This window comes from Gossypium arboreum, chromosome 6 (genome assembly GCF_025698485.1).
Source record: "Gossypium arboreum isolate Shixiya-1 chromosome 6, ASM2569848v2, whole genome shotgun sequence".
NCBI lineage: Eukaryota > Viridiplantae > Streptophyta > Magnoliopsida > Malvales > Malvaceae > Gossypium > Gossypium arboreum.
The window spans coordinates 107,947,285-107,967,980 of NC_069075.1; the positions used below are offsets into that span (position 1 = coordinate 107,947,285).

The following is a 20,696-nucleotide window of genomic DNA, read 5'->3' on the forward strand; positions in this document are numbered from 1 at the left end:
TTCTAGTATCATTAAATTTCAAAACCATGGTACCATTGTATGATCTAATATACATAAATTCATATACACATATTAATAAGAGATTCATATACACATATTCATAAGACCGAATATATTTGCATATAAATCACCATTATAATATCACTATACAAACCTTTGGCATATATATATACATACCTTATTTGCAACACAAATAAAGTAACCAACTTACCTTATTTCAAATAAGAAATAGGTTATTACATACCTGATCACCTTTATTCGTTTTACACATTCAATCACAACTTATCGTTGTCCATTGAACCATTCGAAATTGAATAGGATACTCTGATAACCACATGTATAGTACAATGCCAACGTCCCAGACGTGGTCTTACATGATATCACGTATCGATGCCACTGTCCCAAACAGAGTCTTACACGAATTAAATATGATGCTGATGTCTCAGAATGGTCTTACTCGTAACCACATATCAATGCCAACGTTCTAGACGTACATATGTATCGTAGCTATTCCTAAGGTTTGTACGGGGCTTTCAGACGTCGTAACTCGGTTGAAACGAATTCGTAAACATAGCTCCCAAGCTTATTTACATTTGGCTAACATGTATATTTTTCAATATATTTCATTTCAGCATATAAAACTCATATTTATTTAAAATAAACAATATCTATTTGCTTATAAACTTACCTCAGATGATGAAAATCGAAATGGGACGGCTAATCGACAACTTTAGTTTTCTCCCGATCCAAATTCGATTTCTTTGGTTCTTAATCTAAACATATTCAAATTAAACTCATTCAAACATATTTTCACTCATTTTAGTACAAAAACACATAAATGGGCAAATTACAATTTTACCTCTGACATGTTACACTTTTTACAATTTAGTCCAAATTGCACAAAACACAAAACATGCAAAATTTGCACATACCATGCTTAGGACGAATGTTCCACGTGTTCATACAAGTCCATACATTTCATTTATTTCACATTTTAGTGCCTCAATTTATTGTTTTTGCAATTTAGTCCTAATTACTCAAAATCATCAAAAATTCTAATACAAAACGTGTTAATCTAAAACATATCTTTCATATTTCATCAACTATCATCACAAAGCTCAAATATTAATCAATTTCATAACTCAAAATAGTCATCAAAATCAAAATTTCAAGCATGGGCTTTGTACATTACACTGCAACGATCTCAAAAACGTAAAAATTATCAAAAACCGAGCTAGTTACATACATTGATTAAGTTCCAACAATCGCCGAACCCTTGAACGCTTATTTCTTTTCTTTTCTTTTATGTTTTGGAAAAAACAAAGTATTATGAAACCGTATTTTAATTTTTATGTTTTATTATAACATATGTTATTTAATAAATTACATAATTATCCTTTATAATATAATATGAAATCTTTATAATGGTTGTCTACAACCATCCGTCACCTAATATTATGGTCTAATTGCAACTTAAATGCCTCCATTTAAAAAGAAAACATCAATTCGGCCCTTACACATTAAACTATCAAGTTTTCATTTTACGCGATTAAGCCCTTTTTATTAAATCGACACTCAAACGGTAAAATTAAAACACGAAAATTTTACAGATATAAATTCACACATAATAAACACAGAAAAATATTTTAAAATATTTTTCTAACTCAAATTCGTGGTCCCAAAACTACCCTTCTGAATAAGGTCTAAATCGGGCTGTTACAATTGAATTGGTCACTATATGCATGTTTTGATAGGGTTTTGATGCCTTGATTATGTGCATAAAAGGCCTAAAGATGTATGCATGAATTGGTGTTGGAAATGGCTTGATTATAGGCAAATTTATATCCAAATGTCCTGAGACACGGGCATGTGACTCAGCCGTGGCCTAAGACACTGGCGTGTGACTCAGCCGTGTGTTACATACGGCTTGGCGACACGGCCATGTGTCTCCTGTAGTTTCCTTTGTATGCAAGTCAGTTAGTTACACGGCCTAGCACATAGCCTGGGACACGGGTGTGTGGGGCTATTTCCAGAGTTACAGGGCCTAACACACGAGCATGTGACACAGCCTAGCACACGGGCATGTGACACGGCCGTGTGACTTTACTCAATGAGTTACACGAGTGAGGACACGGACTGGGACACGGCCGTGTGTCCCTAGTTTGAAGGTTACATGGCCTAATACACGGGTGTGTGTCTCAGTCGTGTGAGGCACACGGCCTAGACACACGGCCGTGTGACCCCTGTAGTCAAATTTTTGTGACTTTTTCTTATATTTTCCAAATGTTTCTGATTTAGTCTCGAATCATTTCTAATGCAGTTTTAGGGCCTCGAGGGCTTGATTTAGGGACAATATGTATGTGAATGATTGTTTTATAATGTGTTTATGATAATGTATGAAATGTATGTTTTAATATTTTGTTTATACGGTAATGCTCCATAACTTCAATTCAGCAACGAATACAGGTTAGGGGTGTTACAGAAACAAAGTTTTCTAGTGGCACCATATAAGTCATTTCATCCATGTCTCCATTAAGAAATGCAATTTTGGCATCCATCTAATGTAGTTTAAGGTCAAAATATACTACAAAAGCCATTATAATCCTAAAAGAGTCTTTCCATGCAACTAAAGAGAAAGGCTCTTTTTAATTGAAGTTTTCTTTCTAAATAAAGTCTATAGCAGCAAATCGTGTCATGTACCACTCCACATTACCTTTTGAATCCTTTTTGGTTTTAAATATCCATTTGTAACCAATGGGTTCACACCTTCTAGAAATGGAACAAGGTCTTATAAATCATTATCTTTCATAAAATTTATCATTTCAATCATGGAATTTATCCACTTTTGAGAGTTAGAACTTTTTATAGTTTGACAGAAGTTGATTGGATTATCTTCTATCACTCCAATGTCAATTTCATGTTTATAGAGAAATACAATAAAATCATCTAATCTTGCACTTCACTTTTCTTTGTTATCTTCTTAATGGCATTAGTTCTTGATTCTTCAAAGACAATATCCTTAATTCTCTCTCCATAGAAAACTCAACATCCTTAAAGATTCAGGCATGAATCGTCTCAAAAACAACATTATGTTGAAAAAAAATCTAGTTCGAAAATGATTTTCTTGCACAGCGAAAAATTAAAATTTTGAAAATTGACATGACCTGTGATATTTATAACAATAAACCTTAGACTGAAATCGTACATGAGTTTTTAGATAAGTGGGTCCTTCATATTTTCTGAATTTCAACCAAGTAATCTTTTCTGCTATTCTTGTACCACGAACTACTTTGAGTGTTGGCTCGAACCAATTGAATCAAAATATAAAACTAGAAAAAGTATTCTTTCTTTTGGGGGTGAAAACAAAATTTCTCTCTTCTTTAATAGAAATCGGCAGAATTGTTATTCTAGAAAAATATATTTAATAATTGAGAATAAATTCTCTCTATATTTTAGTAGAGTAACAATCTCTCAAAGTTGTGTTAACAGCTCTACCAATGTCATTTATTTATAGGAAGGGAAAGTAAAACCCTTGTTGAGTCGTAGTGGTTTATTTCAAATAGAAAAAAAAAACTTCCAACTTAGAGTGGAAGTATGGTGGATGACACACCTTAGTATTCCTACTAAGGTTACCGCCCCCTTCAAGTTGCATGAGGGGATTTTAGGCCTCTCTCATAATGGGTCCAATTACGAGTACTTCCCAAGATTTTTGACCCAATACTTTGTAATTTGATCCAACTCGATTTTCTTTTTCTATTTCCCCAAATAAACTTCAATATATTTATATTAAATAATTTTCTCATCTCAATTTTACCCCTGGTAAAATTATGATGATTTTACCCCAAATAAAATTTCAAAAACATATGTTTAATATTTCACCACTCAACAAGTTCACTATGACTGAATGGTTTATTTTCATTTTCGGGATTTAAAACAGCTTAAAAATATAAACTCATTCTTCCAATCATTTTTTAGTAATCCATATACATTTGCAAATAAATCATTTCTCATTTTCATTTCCATTTCCGTTTCCATTTCCATTTCCATTTCCATTTCCATTTGGAGAAAACCACATTTATTTTCAAATGATTTCATTTCTTCATTTTAGAGACAACTAAAATCATTTCTGAATTTTTTTCATTTCTCTATTTCTATTCATTATGTTCATTTTGATTCAAACACGCAATTCATTTATGGTTTCAACGAGCTAGTGGAGGGGCCGATTGGACATATGTAATTAGAACTCAAATGATTTATAATTAAGTTCTAGCTTTTCACCTATTAATTATAAACTCATTTAGTCACAAAGTCATTCCACTATAGTATCGTGACTGAGCTCTCCCTAACAACATACCATTACGAAAGCAACTACTCAATGCTCCTCCAATGACCTTGTCATAATTGTGTTACCCTTATAGGATATCCTTAATATATTTGGGATAATATTCTCTCTCCTAATATGATCTTATTTTATCTCATCGTAACCATTACATCTTCCTTCATGAAAAGTCAATCACTATCAAATTGTGATCAAGCCATCCATTACAAAGATGAACAACTTATGGCCACATTTACTTTTCATCAACCATGTAATGTCAATGAGAGGATATCATTTACCCATGTCTTGTGCTATGAATTCCATTGTTTTGAATGACGCTACATATTGTAGAATTCGTACACCCAACGCACCAACTTTCGGCTCCTTATCTATTTGAACTTAAGCTTTTACTTACATCAAAATGTATGAGTCACGCATGCATAATCCATCATCCATTCAGGATTTAGATATGTCACACTATGAATGTCACAAGTGAATAAATCCATAAACAGATTCAGGATCTATTCTTCTAGGGTCTAGTTCGATACACTGCCAGTCCAGTCAGTCGTATCTATGTCTCTATCTTCTGGGAGTCATCTGCTCCAATGCCCAAGATAAAGCTTCTCCCCAATTGGATCTGATAAACAAGATAATAGTCTTTTAATCAATTTGTTCATTTCCAATTAGACTAATGACATGTTTAGGTTCATCTACTAATATAAGTTGTCTTTGTGTATTACGATCCAACCATGTAATACCGCTTAATATTAGTTAAACAGTAGACAACCAATGAGCAACATTTGCTTCCATTTTGCTTTGTGTGCAAAAACCATGTCAGATCTATATACAAATTATTAATATAATTCATGAATAATTTTATTAATCAACCTGTTCGAAAAATTACAAGTGTACTTAGAAGAAAATACTACACTTAAGGCACTAGATCCAACAACTTAATGGTAGGATCATAAAATTTGTAACCCCTAAACCTTCAAAGTATCCTAAGAAATAGAAACTAATAGTACATAAGTCCAATTTCCTTTCATTTGGCCTATAAGGCCTAGCCTTAGACATCCCCAAATTTGCAAATGCTTTAAGCTAGGTTTTTTACTTGTCTAAAGCTCATAAAAGGTCTTTTCAGTTGCTTTAGTTGGAACATTGTTGAGTATATAAGCTATATTCTTTAATTTTAAAGTAATACAAGTAACGTATAATGACTAATCATACTCCTTACCATGTCCTTAAGTGTTCTATTTTGTCTTTCAGCAACACCATTCATAGTGGGCAAACTTGACATGGTGTACTATGGGACGATACCACTTTCCTTTAGGATTTTTGCAAATGGTCCTAGATTTTATTCACCTATATCATCTTATGTGTCTTAATATTTACCTCCACCTTCATATTTACCACCATGGTTAGATCTAACACTTTTAATTCTTTTGTTGAGTTGATTTTCAAGTTTAGCCTTATATTTTAAAAAAAAACACATCCAAAATTGCAATTTATCATAAGTGAGATAAAGGCAGCCATATTGAAAAAATCGTCTGTAAATGTAATGAAATATTGTTGACCATTCCAATAAGTCGTAGGAAATGTTCCACAAATATTTGTGTATTAGTTTTAAGACACCTAGTTTCTTATTGGCATCAAATCTCTTGATATTTGTTTATTTCCCTTTAATACAACAAACATACCAAAATCTAAAAAAGCTATAGGATCAAGAATACCGTCGAGCACAAGTCTCTCAATTCTCCTTTTGGAGATATAACCTAATCTCTTGTGCCACAACAAATTCAAATTCTCAATGGTTAATTTGTATTTCTTACCTATTATGGTATTATACAATGATTCGTTAAATAAAGCAAAAATATCAAGTAAATATAGATTACCATAACCTAATAAAGAACCAAAACAAACCAAATTTGAATTATGGAAAAAACTAAAATTTTAATTTCCAAATGAATAAGAATAATTGAATTTGTCCAAAGCTGAAATGGAAATTGAATTCCACCTAAAAAATGGTACAACAAAATTCTCATTCTAATAAAAATAAAAGTTCAATTCTTAATAATAATCTAAAAAGTTCCTATTGCTTCAACTTCTACTTAATTATTGTCACCTATGCAGATGTATCTTTCACCATAATTTAACTTTTGATGGTTCTAACAACCTCGGATAGACACAATGGTATGAGTTGTTGCATCGAAATCTATCCACAAAATGTGTTTATGTATCAAAGACAAAATAACCTAAAAATTAAAAAGTGTATATGTCACACCACAAGATAAACAACCATACTTAGTTGATTCCTTTTATTGTTGTTGTTGTTTTTTGTTTTTGTTTTTTTTTTCTTTTGTGTTGTTATATCTACAACTTTGTTTATTTTTCTTTGCATACCTCATTGAAGTTAGATTTGTTAAGAATGTGTCAATATTTGTTAAGAATGTATCAATCCCAACTTCTTTGTTCTTAACAAAACCCTTTTCAGTGTCAATCATGAATTCCTTAGCCATGATAATTTTATCAGACATAGTGCCCCTAAATATTTTTGGAATGACATTATTCATGATCATCATACACATGCGATTCGATCTCTCCCACCTTTTCATCCCCTTATTTTAACCAGAGGTACTCTCATAAGTAAGCGATGGGGGAGAATCAATCCTTAACATAAATTCGAGATTCATTACTCCTAGAACTATCATAAGATTCTCTTGTCATGATTAAAGGTCATACCATTCAATATGTGGTGATATTAGCAAGTATATAAGTAGTTGAATCAAACAAAACAAGTTCACTTAGAACTTCAAATATAAACTGAAATCTTCAAATATAAACTAAAATAATAATAAATTCAAATAAATATAAACTAAATTAATTTCATCTTTGGATAAAATATTAAGTTATAAGTAATGTCTTGTTATAGTAATCAAATACTAACAATAAAAACATGTTGAACAAAATATATTCGTTTTGACCGATTTATTACTCCATTTAAAACCGAAAAATCATCACATGTTTATTATCATTTGTTACACATGTAATTTTGATAAATATTTACCTTCATTTGGGCTAGTCAATATTAATATGGTTTAAGTTACATGCACACAATTTTTACATTTTAAAATAAAATAATTTCAACAATATAGTTCACTCTAACAACTTATTATTTCAACTAAATCATTTTAAAAATATATTAATATATTAATATTCAAATTAAAAATTTCTATAAGATCCAAAAAATCAAAATTGAAATTTCTAATCCCACTGCAAATTCTAAAATAAGAAAAAATAAAATGATTTAAATGGCACAATAAAAAACCTTTTCTTTGACTTATTTAATCCTTAATCAACCCTATATAGTAATAATAATCAATATTCACACGAAACCATTAAACCTGAATATGCATATCAGTTAAATTTTGAATCGAAATAGTGCACCAAACCAATTTTTATTGTTAAATTTGAGTGGCACCAAAACGAATCCTGGTCGAAGTAATTGTGTAAAAACACAAAATAATAATTGCACAAATAAATTGCTACATACGATTATAAAATATTGAATTCCAGCTCAAGCGTCAATTGTAATATATTGCACAACCATTCTAAGCTCAATTATAATTCAAATTCTTGATTAAAGCATTACAATCGAAAGAAAGCCCAAATTTAATATCATCCCATATATACTTTAAATACCAAATTAAATTAAAAAAGTCAATTTGTTTCAATGATTCAACATAACAAGAATATGATATCACTTGTTAGAACTAAAAAACTATGAAACAAAACATAATAAATCAGAATTTATCATATCATATCATCAAGAACAAAAATTAGATATAAAAGCGTACCTAAATCAATCGATATCTTAAACTCTTCAAGTCTTGTGGTTCAAATATTTTAAATTAACACACAAGTATTTTAAAAACTGTGACTCTCACTCTCTCTTTTTGAATATAGGATGTTAGAAAAGTTATGTCTATATAATTTAAGGACCATAACCTAAATATATTACTTTTGCACATTAAATTTAATTTCTAATCAGCTCATATCAATTAGAAATTAGTTACTAAATTATATACATATATTTGGCCATATTAAATCAATTTTAATTTAGACTAACATTTAATAATAGTAAATAATAACATGTATTTACTACACAGATTATTCAACATTTATCACCTTATGCTATATTACCTCTTTATTTCTACTTTTATCTTTTACTTAATTAAGCATTAGAACACGTATCAAACATAAAGCTCAACACCTCCAATCACGTTTATATTGCAAGAACATTCCTTGAAACATTTTTCAAACTCAGATACATTACCAAAGAGGCATTAACATGTATAACATATCACAAGATTTTTGGGTAACTGAGAAAGTAGTACTTGCCATGCACCACAAGATTTCAAAACCTCGGATACCTGATGAGGCAGAATCCAATACGAAAAGCATCATCCTTTGGCAACATTAGCAATAGCATCCCCAAAACATTATTGCCGGGGCACCAAGGACAAACTAAATGGCAATATTTAAGTGATAAGTAGTACTTTAATTTTCCTTTTCTTAAAAGAAAAATGAACCCACCATATGATTCCATCCCTATATCACTCTTATGCCAAAAAATGCCAACCATAAATATACTTAGTTATACATATAGTAAACCTCCCATTTCTGACCTTAAATATACTTGAATTACTATGTCTTGTAGTGCAAAGGAATTCCACCAATCAAGATTCCGAATATTGTTTCCTTAATCTTCTAACTTTTGCTCACCCCCAAGACGTCCTATAAATACCATATGGCATTCACACCCTTAGTTAAAACTATCACAAACCCTTTGTTCTTAAACACACACACACACTCTCTCTCTCATGGATTCCCTATGGTTTTCAGATATCTGCGGGCACCATGTTTCTCCCTTTACCATGTTGGATTTTGATCAATCCTGTCATAGAAAACATGGGTTTTCCTTGGAGAACAAGCTTGTTTTTGGTAGAAAACCATACAAGCAAGCCTTAACAATCGCCCGAGTCGTGAGTCCATCGCAACTAGCGATTGTTCCGTCTCCGGATAAAGAACCCGTCGACCCGGATCAGAGCCATGTTGCTTGGACGAGTGTGAAACAAGAACGATGGGAAGGAGAGCTGGTTGTGCAAGGAGAAATACCTTTATGGCTGGTGCGTAAATATATAAATTTTAAGGTTAATATAATTGATACTCGGATCATCGGACATCATCTAAAGAATCAAAGGAAACAACGTCCAAGCTAAATACATTGTGCTAGCTAGGTGTCATAATTAGGTGATACTGAAATATAGAATGCCGTCAATTCATAACACTACGCCAGCTAGAATATTCTTAAAAAATCTTCAACAACTGATCATCACACATAATCATAATGTCCTTTGTCAGCTATAAAAAACTATACACTAAATGCAATAAAATATCTTGACAGCATCAATATTTTATTACATTAAAAAAATTTTGGTTGATAAATTTTTCGTTAATTAATTATTTATGTAGAAAGGAACGTACCTCAGAAACGGTCCAGGTCTATGGCATATAGAAGATTACAACTTCCGTCACCTCTTTGACGGCTACGCCACACTAGTGAAGCTCCACTTTGAGGACGGCCGGTTAATCGCCGGTCACCGCCAAATCGAATCGGAAGCCTACAAGGCCGCAAAGAAGAACAAAAAGATTTGCTTCCGGGAATTCTCGGAGGTTCCTAAGCATGAAAACTTCATGGCCTATGTTGGGGATCTAGCAAAGCTCTTCTCTGGGTCATCTTTAACGGATAATGCCAACACCGGCGTCGTGAAACTCGGGGATGGACGAGTGGTTTGCCTGACGGAAACTCAAAAAGGGTCCTTGGTTATCGACCCCAACAGCTTGGAAACACTTGGGAGGTTCGAATATAGCGATAGCCTTGGGGGATTGATACACTCGGCTCATCCTATAGTGACCGATGCCGAGTTCTTGACCCTGTTGCCAGATTTGTTGAAGCCTGGGTACTTAGTGGTCCGTATGGAGCCAGGGACCAATGAAAGGAAGGTGATTGGAAGGGTGAACTGCAGTGGAGGACCAGCTCCAGGTTGGGTCCATTCTTTTCCGGTGACTCAACACTATGTTGTGGTGCCTGAAATGCCATTGAGGTACTGTGCACAAAATTTGCTCCGAGCTGAGCCTACTCCTTTGTACAAATTTGAGTGGCATCCTCAATCTAAAGCCTTCCTGCATGTCATGTGTAAAGCTAGTGGAAAAGTAGTAAGTTCCCATTTTTTTTCTTTTAATCTTTCTTTGTTTTGAACGGATTTCAACACGAATCCTTTATGAACGGTTCAAATCTTGAAGGTGACGAGTGTGGAAGTGCCGTTATTCGTGACCTTTCATTTCATCAATGCATACGAAGAGGAAGATGAAGATGGGAGAGTGACTTCTATTATCGCTGATTGTTGTGAACACCACGCCGACACCTCCATTTTAGATCAGCTTAGGCTTAAAAACCTCCGGTTCTTCAAGGGGGAGGATGTTCTACCAGATGCAAGGTAAGATAATATATCACTTTTTTTATGATTATCTTTTATATTCGTGTTATAATTAAGGGAATTTAAGTTCTCTTGCATGATTTATACATACATGTAGGCTACAATATTGTTAAAAAAATCTAGTAAACCATAATGATTTATTTAGATACTTTTTTTCCATCTAAATTCCACATTAATTGTTGATTCATGTTAAGGATTTTTATTAGAATACAAGTAGTCAATATGTATGAGGGTTTATTTAGCTAAAGGTTTTTTATTAATTTAAACATACAAATAAAATATACATTCAAATCAAAATGAACATGGCACGTCAAGCTCTGAATACTGCATGCATGTGTTTACAAGAATATGGGAGTCAAGCTCCTACGTAGCTTGTTAGGTGAGATCAAAAGATGGAAAAATCTCATCCTTAGGTCATATATAGACTATTTTACATTTTTTGCCCGTTTATAGGCTTATTAGATATTTGTAAGAACATAGATTAAAGGATGTATTCAAAAAGGTTGAAATTAATTAAAAATAATGAACGTAATAGGGTGGGAAGATTCAAAATCCCATTGGATGGGAGTCGGAATGGAAAGTTGGAGGCTGCATTGGAGGCAGATGAACATGGAAGAGGCATAGACATGTGCAGCATAAACCCTGCTTATTTGGGTAAAAAATATAGATACGCTTATGCTTGTGGAGCTCAACGCCCATGTCATTTCCCCAACACCCTCACCAAGGTATTTTAACTTTTTATCATCCATTATCACTTTATGCAAATCAAAATAATCGGGTTGAATTACATCCATTTAAATTTGAAATTTTTCAACTTAATGTTTAGATCCACTCATATGTGAAGTTGGGTTTACTTTTGAATTCGTGTGAGTGTAGTTTTCTACTCTCTTTTTTTTTTTTTTTTGAATTTGATCCTTACAAATTTAAATCATTTTATATTCTCATCATTTACTTGTTTGGACGATTCCGAATTTGAATCAAAGATCAAATTAAGGTACAAGTTATGGTCTTGACCTATTCTTGGTAAAGTGACCTATCTTAAGCATTAATCATTTAATTTAACCTTTTTAGTCATTTGAATAAATAAAAATTTTGTATTTTCAGGCTCTCCTAAAATTAACTATATTTTTCTTATAAATATAGCAAGCATATAAATTTACATCTTAGTTATATCATAAGAAAAGATATAAAAATTTAAAAGAGAAAGTGGCCCATTTTCGAGTGTCCGCCATGTGATAATCATCTCGAGTTGCCAGGTCTGTTGTTTTAACAAGGTCAATCAAATGTTTAATGTCAATGATCCATGGTTGCAACATTCAACTCTATTTTCCTACTATATAATCTAAGCTGTTTTAAAATAAATTTTTTAGCTTCGTCTCCTTGAATTTTAGAATTTTATCTTCCCAAACCCCCCCCCAACCCCCACACAGTTTTTGGCTGCAGGTGTGAGTTTGGTGGTTTTAGGCTGTAACTCTTATGGTCAATTTGGGTTTTTAAGCTATTTTAAGTTTAAATTATTTTTAATTCAAATTATAGGTTATTTTAAGTTGGTGTTAATCTAGAGTTTAAACTTGAGAGGTTTAGATTATTAGCTTTTTATCAATAATTTAAATTGAGTCTAATTTTTTATTTCAGTATTATGCTACACGCATAACACTTAAAAACCTCTAAAGATGTCCTCAATGTTTAATTATTTATGCCAATGGCAGCTTGATTTCGTAGAGAAAAAGGCAAAGAATTGGTACGATGAGGGAGCTGTGCCATCGGAGCCATTCTTTGTGGCTCGACCAGGTGCCACTGAGGAAGATGATGGTGAGCTAATTCAGTCATTGTATGCTTTGCAGTTTCAATTTTGGTTGTACTATTTTATTTTACCTTAAAAAACACAATGTTGCAGGCGTTGTAATCTCCCTAATCAGTGAGAAAAATGGAGGTGGATATGCTTTATTGTTGGACGGTTCAACTTTCAAAGAAATTACAAGAGCAAAGCTCCCTTATGGTCTACCTTATGGCTTACATGGATGTTGGGTACCCAAGAAATAATACCTATGATTTATTTTTTTTTAAATGAGTAGGGATTGTCTTGGTGTTAATTAAAGATTTGGACACAAGTTCTTTGATCACTCCACCTTTAATTCAGTGCATAAAATTTATCGATATGATATTATTAAATTAGTATGATTTATGTATGTATGTCTATTAAGCAATTAGCAAGAAAAAAAGAAATACATATATAGTGTAGCCAGTGGAGGATTGAAACCAGCGTGAATATCTGGATTGTAATATCATGAATTTATGTAAAGGATATTTACTGTATTTGTTTTCTAGAAGGATATAAAGAGAAGTAAATTAAGACTATTTTCAGCCATTTGTGTCGATTTTACATAAAGGCTCAATTCTACCAAACATCCCTAAATTGTTGCTAATATTTAAACTGGATCTTAAACTTCAAAATGTTTTAGTTTAGTCATCAATGCATCTGTACTATATCAATCAAGTCCTTCCATCAATACAGACATCAATTTAGGTATTAAATATTAGTTCGAATCTAACGTGGAACATAATGAAAACACGTTGATCAATTTGTAATTTGTAAGCATAAATGTACTACCAAAAGACGGATTGGATCTGAAGTGTTAAACAAATAAATAGTGTACACATATTTTTACAATTTGATCAATATCACATATAGAGCACTGAAGACACAATGAGAAAATAATTGGTGGAGTCAATTAAAATATTTTGAAGTTGGAAGAGTAATTTAAAATCTGGGACATCTTTGGTTGAATTGGTCCTTACATAGAATAGAAGATTATGGGAATTATGCGCAGGTTAAAATCAGCCACCCATTTGATTTATGCACTAAAACAAATACATAATGTTAAACTAAGCAGTTTAAATACATGCTAATCATTCAGCAAATATAGAGTCAATATCAGCCACGTAGAAGAAAATAAAATCCTGATTTACCATAAATCAAAGTCAGATTACATAAAATATCAGTATTGTATGGATGACAAAAAATACCTCAGGAGTAACTCTGGTCTATTTAATATTCAAGTTAATTTTAGGTAAGAATCTAATTATTCAAGTACTATTATCTTGAATTTAGATCACTTATTTTATTTCAATTATTTTATATTTAAATCATTGGTTCGAGTTCAATCAAATGGTCCAATATATGGGACATTAAGCCCTTAACAATTGCATCGCAAAAAGAGTGGGACTTATATTTCAAGCCATAGCATGCAAATATCAAAGCCATTCTTTTTCCCTTTTTTAGCAAAATTAAAATTTTACTTTAAATTTATATCTATCAAACCCAACTCTTTTAGTCATATCAAGTAATTACAAAGACTTCTCTTTAAAATATGCCAAATTGGGTTTGCTTGCGATAATCTCAAACCTGAAATAACAATTATGGAGGTTGACAAAGGTTACATACTTTAAGGGGCTCATTCCTCTAGGATTGCACGTCCAAGATTCGTGCCAAGAGCTAGTCTAACAGAGTTCAAGGCCTGGGGTGGTAACTCAGATTCAATAAAGTCCGGCCGAAGCCTTGCCATGGACAATTCTTGTAGTTTATTTAATAGAAGATTTGTCTGAGACACATTCAACAAAGGACGTTCCTTCCAATTAAGCAGCTTCAACTGTGGAAAAATTTAGAAAAAAAAAAAATCAATACTGCATAGTCCAAACTGTAATGAGATAGATATAAAAAACTTCGTGAAGATCATTGCTTACCGAATCATAAAGAAGCGGCAGCCAAAAGCGTTGAGGCGTAGAAGGGTTTTTCATAAGCTGTAGTAAGAAAAGAAAAAAAGAAAGTCACATAACAATATTTGCTCTTGTTATGATTTTTGATAATATGATGGTAACTTGAAGTAATAGATTATAAGAGATGATATGTACTGATATGAGAGATTCCACAGCTTGCCGAGCAGGATCTGTAGCCTTTCCGTCATGAATCTGCCGAAGAGATTTCTTGAAATCTCTGTATCTGTGACGCATTGAAGGTTATGGATTTGGGCTCAGAATATTGAAGAGAAACTAATGCAATGTGCTTTGTAATTATACATAATAATCCAACGGTAAGCAAAGATGGAAAATTCTTTACTTGTGTAGGAACTCTAGTCCACCAGCAGTCTTAGAATCTGAACCCAATAACTGAATTAAACCTTCCCATTGCTGCAAAGATAGAGGACGCACTAAATAATATCCCATAATCTAAATACCTTCAGAATATAAAGATCTTTTAATTCATGAAATGGAAAGTAAAGAAGCTTCAGAGGTTGTTTATAAAATTTACCTTGAAACTCTCATCAGAGATTGTTTTTCCAACTGAATCAAACAATTGCAGAGCTATCCTATTAAGACGATATTCATCCCGAGCTTGCTGAAGCCAAAAGACTCCAGAACCTTTCCGACCATGCTTCCAGTGGTGTACTCCAGCAATCTAAACATGGACAGTGAGAATCTTTGACTGACATGCTAACACATTCAATCATCATGTCTAACAAAATATTTCTCTACCGGTTAGGAAACTCTGTTTCCAAAAACAAATGCCAAGCTTTATATGTTTTCCATCACCAAAATAATATTATGCCTTCATGGATGCTTATACCTTCATAATATTTGAAGTTACACTATGGAGTTCATAAAGGCGGCAAATCTCTATCCTCTGCATACAACAAAGAATTTGATCATCAATAAACTACTTTATAAGCCCCTGAAATCGAACACAATAGGGAAAAGCAAAATGATAATGGCAAAGATGAGAGGCATCAAAAAAAATGAATCAATGACCTTCAGCAATAACTGATTATCTTGAACAGGTTGCTTGGACAATAATATCTGTAACAGAATCATCCCGTGCTTCATGCATGATATAAGATAAATTGGAGCAATCTGTAGATGTTAAAGGAAAAGAATATATAAGAAATATTTATTCAAAGCGCTAGCGTTCCATTAAAATATTACATCTTATCCACTATAAAGATAATAATAGAAAATAGTATTAATTTACTCATTACTATGAATTATATCCAATAAGGTTGGTTAAATTGCACTCCACATTTCATTTGTCTAGCTTAGAAGGGTAATCCTAAACCATACGATGCATAAAAGATGCACAACTGCAGCTCCATATACCAATGAAGAAATCCACAGTTATTTCCACTCACTTGCCAAGTTAATGGAAATGAAGATAGGACTTGAGCATAAACAAGTCGATGAAGCTCCTCTATGCTTATTCCCCCCAAGTTCTGACGCTCTTCATGTAAAAGCATTTCTGCATGGTCACTCCCAGCAGTCAACAACTCTATGGCATGCGCAACCATCCTGATGAAAAGAAAACACATATTTCTCAAAAGAATGTACAAGGAAATCCAAGCTTTAATTTCATGATAAGCTCTTATAGCTGTCAGAACAAAAATAAATTGAAATAGCACACCATATAAGGCTCCAAAATTGCACTACTAACAAACAGAAATATATGAAGATGCAATTATGACAGCTCACCAAGGACCAAATCCTTTCAAGCATTCTGCTAATACAACCTGAGAAATACACATAGCAAAATTTAATTTAAAGTTAAGGAATCAAAAGGAGAATTAACAGAGAATGCAAATTGATATTATCTCCCCATACGTCACCTCAGTATTTTCCCCAAGAATTCCAATTATAAGCCCCATCAACCTATGTGCAGAAGCCATTGGTTTCAATTGAATGCTTTTCTGTGCCAAGCTGTACATGCTTTCTAACCCCTAACATAAGAAAAGAAATCAAGTGATTATTTCAGGGTCCAGCTATCACGCATAAACTATCAACACTAATATATATTTTATACACGGAAGATACATACCACTGTTAATGGCCTCATGTATAGGAAGTGAGAAATATACAGCTCTATCCAGTTATATGTTGCAGAGCAGAGACTATTAGCATTACCCAGCATTATTTGTAACATACTTCTCAAGCCCTCCCGAGTCTGCTGGTGAGCACACTGAAACCAGAATGCACTAGAATCCAGCTTATTTATCTGACCCCGCCATTTCTCCCATGCCTATGCAAGAGAAAAACTCGAATGACTTATCTATGGTGGTAGTGGATCATGAAGCAGAATGAAAGAAAAAAACCATTAAAATTAAGAGACCTTTACAAAATCAGGCTTGGCCTTATAGCATTCACCCAATTTCCCAGCTTCTTGTTCCAAACGCATGCGTGGCATTTTTGAAATAAGAACGGCAACTGCCTCCACAAGACCATTCTCTGTCTGTTGGTGTGCATGAAAAGAAAAATGCTTACTGTTCGATTACACTCAAAACATGCTACTACAGGTAAATAGAGCTACAACTTTCAGATGCAATACATAACAACTAATCTCGTACCAACCTCACGATTGCTGAGTTGATCTAATTGATAAGAACCATGCAAGCGCAACATTTTAACCTGCAAGCAAGAATAAAAAACCATATCAAATAATAAAATTCCACAGAAAAATGTACCTACCATGCTTTCCTCTTTGTAAGCTATGAACCACATTAGACTATCAAACCACTTACTACGATATTCAGCCAACCAACAGCAAGTGCAGATGACATAACTTCCCAATATTTGGGATCATCCTCCACAACCTGCATTCAATAAACTGATTAAATATCATCATCTTAGGTGAATATAGAACCAAATATCAGTTAAACAACTCGCAAGCCTAAACCTCCAGAACTGCAGAAGTACCATATAAAAGAAGTTAACTTCATAAGGAACATAGAAGGCTAATTATTTAACACCTGCAAGTTAACAAATTCTTTTTGAAAATCAACAAGCTTTGAGTGGACTGTCGGGTGTGTTCCAGAGAAAAGGCTATCGTAATCCTGCCAAGACACAAATTGCTTACTAGTAACAAACAACTTTAAAACCAAACTAATGTAAAACTTAATGGTTATAGTAACAAAAGAAAAGGGTAGGATATTTACAGCTAACCAATCAACAAGGCGTTCGGGTAACCATGAATGAGATGGCTTTTCTGCATAAAACATTTCCAATAGCTCCCACGCAGCCTTCAAACTAGTTGGTTCCTCTCCTTTCTGAGAGGAGAAAAAAAAAAGGTAACTTGAAATTCAAAGAAATTACCATTAAATTAACACTTTCTAGCTTAACCATTATATTAACAAAATTTCCATCCCTCATACCAAGCGAAGACAAAATGGCTCATCAAAAAAATGGAACTCACAGTTATGACTGACTTCGTGTCATCGAGAACCGGAACTGAAGCCGATTTCTGATTAACTAGAAGGGCATTTATGTCCTTGCTGTACTCCATTATGTAATCCCACCTAAAAACAGCGAATTCAATTTTTTTTCAGAAGAAAAGAAAATAAATTTCAAAGATATATTGGTATAGAAAAAATGAAATTTTGAAAATCAATTACCAGTCACCATCGTAAGGTGAAGAATTCATGGACATTTTGGACAAGCTGGAGACAGCATTTTTCCTGCTTTGGAGTAGAGCAAAAGGAGAGACCGAACCGTAGGCGATCCTCCGCCAATGAGCCTCGCTGATCTCGCCGTCTCCGCCGCCGAGCTTCACTTCCACTACTTTTCCTCCGTCACCATCATTGACGGAGCCATCGGAAGAAGGAGCGGCGAAAACCGAGACTCGGAGGGAGTTACCGCGTGACCATGAGATGGAGAGTCTAGAGATTGGAGACTTGAGACCATGGCGGAGAGGATACACCACCGCGCCCGGGGACTCGGGTGAAAGTGGAACCAAAGCGCCGCGGGCGGAATCAGAAGAGACGCCGGGCATTTCCTTTTGCCAATAAATCAGTGAGTGGGGGGTCTGAAAGCTTTAGGGTTTTCGAGGGGGTTTGCCAACGTTGAATTGAGGGGGAAAGGAGGGATTCATTCGACCCGTGTTTGGTTACGAGGCGAAACTAAACTAACGTAAGAATAAGTTTCGTAGATAAAATTCCCAACGCTCATACATGTATTAATTATACAAAATTACAGATTCACTTGAATTTTGTAAAATAATGTAATTGATTCAGATTTAAATAATTGAAATTATTATTTCACTTACACCTTAAATTTTTGTTTATATATTAATTTTAGATTCAGATTATTTTTTAAATTCAAACTCAAATTTTAATTTAAAATTAAAAGAAAATCTGATATTTTTTTCCTAATGAAATGGTAAATAATATTTATTAAAACCAATAAAATCACTCGTATATGAATCTTGAACTTTTGAAAGTCTCATCATTCTTTGTAACTTTTGGTAATAAATAGAAAACAGCAAACAGCTTCTTATTTTTAAGTTAGACAAATAAAAGATTGTCGTCCAATAATAAAATTTATTTTAAATTAGTTTTAGATAATTACTTGAAGGTGGAGTCTATTTTAAGCTTGGGTGTAAGTGTAATCTATCATGCACCCCCCACTTTTTTTTTTTTTAAAATTAATCTCATATGTATACTTACATTAAATCCAAACAAACATCCAGTAAGAATATAGTTTGAGAAAGTCTCATCCTAATTAACCCCATAGTACAAATTCATGACATCATTAAATAAATAAAATATTTAAGTCAATTTTTATTTATTTCCACTACCCTATTATCAAATGATATTATCCATTAACAGTTTCATAATTAAACGTAAAGAATTCGTGATTAACAATTTTTTACCCTACAACTAACAACCTAAAACAAATTATCCAGCACATAGGCTACTACCACCGTCGCCAACGTCGTCACGACCAATATAAGCAGCCAAATTCAAATACTTCTCTTGATCAGTACTCCACCTGGCACGACAAATTACACAATTAGCCGACCTCCTCCCTCGACTCCTCTTCCACCTCATCAAACACTCTTCATGGATCAGGTTCCGACACGTGGAACACGCCGCCACCTTCTCTCCTTTCTCCATTTCCTCCAAGCAAACGGGGCAAACCGTTCCTTCTTCTATCTCCTTAACTCCCCCGGACTCGCCTTGTTTTTTCCTCTGAGAGAAAAGTTGGTGGAACCTCTCGCGTACCCCTGCCCCGGCTAGAGCTTCAGGCAACGTCAGCGTCCCGAGGAGACGGCTGAGCCTACATGGACGGAGAGTTCGCCTCCGGAGACACGCGTCGTCGACCGAGACGCCCAATGCTCGGATTAGAACGAATAAGATGTGCTTGCATGGGGTCGTACGGTCGGGGCAGGTGCATGAAGGGGTGGAAGATAAGGTCACGGTGTAGACATTCCCCGTAGCACCTAACACTAAAAAGTCGGAATCGGATCGATGGAGGAGGAAGAGCGGGTGACGGAGCGCTCGAGCTATCCTTTCAGCAACTGGTTGAGTTGGTTTGAAACGATAATGTAGCCTGGTGTAATGGAGGTGATGATGATGGTTGTTTGGTCGTGGGGTTGATGATGAGGATGAGGATGAGGATGATGATGAACTAGAAGAGAGGTCCATGATTGGAGGTATTGAAAAGTGAAGGCAAAATATGTGGTGTTTTAAGGGAAAAGATTATGGTGCTTGTAAAGAGAATTTTGGGGTTAGATTCTTTGGGGGAAATTGAAGGACAAGAGAGGAATAGCGGTATTGTTGGGGAAATACTATGACAATGGCAATAGCCAATATGGGCATATGGTATCCAAGGTTGATTCTGAAGCAAGTTAAAAGGCATGAATGGTTTGAAAAATGGTGGGTTGTGAGTGAGGCAAAGTTATTGCATGGTGTAAGCAAACCACACTTTTTCTCCTTTTTGGGATCAATTATATAGTTTTTTTTAAATTTCATTAAAACTAAAAAAGGTTTGATAAACAAAAT

General features: G+C 33.8%; 3 protein-coding genes across 3 annotated transcripts; 1 reads left to right on the plus strand and 2 right to left on the minus strand.

Moving 5' to 3' along the window:
• The first annotated feature begins 9,198 nt into the window (after positions 1-9,198).
• On the plus strand, positions 9,199-12,918 carry LOC108484843 (carotenoid cleavage dioxygenase 8 homolog B, chloroplastic). Its single transcript, XM_017788735.1, has 6 exons — positions 9,199-9,504; positions 9,851-10,594; positions 10,682-10,875; positions 11,411-11,600; positions 12,585-12,687; positions 12,773-12,918. The coding sequence occupies exons 1-6, from the start codon at positions 9,199-9,201 to the stop codon at positions 12,916-12,918; spliced, it is 1,683 nt and encodes a 560-aa protein (XP_017644224.1).
• A 1,221-nt stretch (positions 12,919-14,139) lies between these two features.
• LOC108484021 (nuclear pore complex protein NUP85) lies at positions 14,140-18,842 on the minus strand. Its single transcript, XM_017787627.2, has 18 exons — positions 18,309-18,842; positions 18,110-18,212; positions 17,853-17,963; positions 17,667-17,750; positions 17,439-17,510; positions 17,269-17,325; positions 17,030-17,149; positions 16,739-16,939; positions 16,530-16,640; positions 16,396-16,433; positions 16,059-16,215; positions 15,682-15,783; positions 15,500-15,556; positions 15,185-15,331; positions 14,993-15,063; positions 14,788-14,875; positions 14,620-14,676; positions 14,140-14,525 (listed from the first exon to the last, which is right to left on the minus strand). Exons 1-18 carry the CDS (start codon positions 18,683-18,685, stop codon positions 14,331-14,333), a joined length of 2,148 nt encoding a protein of 715 aa, XP_017643116.1. The 5' UTR covers positions 18,686-18,842; the 3' UTR covers positions 14,140-14,330.
• Positions 18,843-19,448: 606 nt separating this feature from the next.
• On the minus strand, positions 19,449-20,507 carry LOC108485948 (uncharacterized). Its single transcript, XM_053030035.1, has one exon. The coding sequence runs from the start codon at positions 20,337-20,339 to the stop codon at positions 19,590-19,592; it is 750 nt and encodes a 249-aa protein (XP_052885995.1). The 5' UTR covers positions 20,340-20,507; the 3' UTR covers positions 19,449-19,589.
• Between the last annotated feature and the right edge of the window lie 189 nt (positions 20,508-20,696).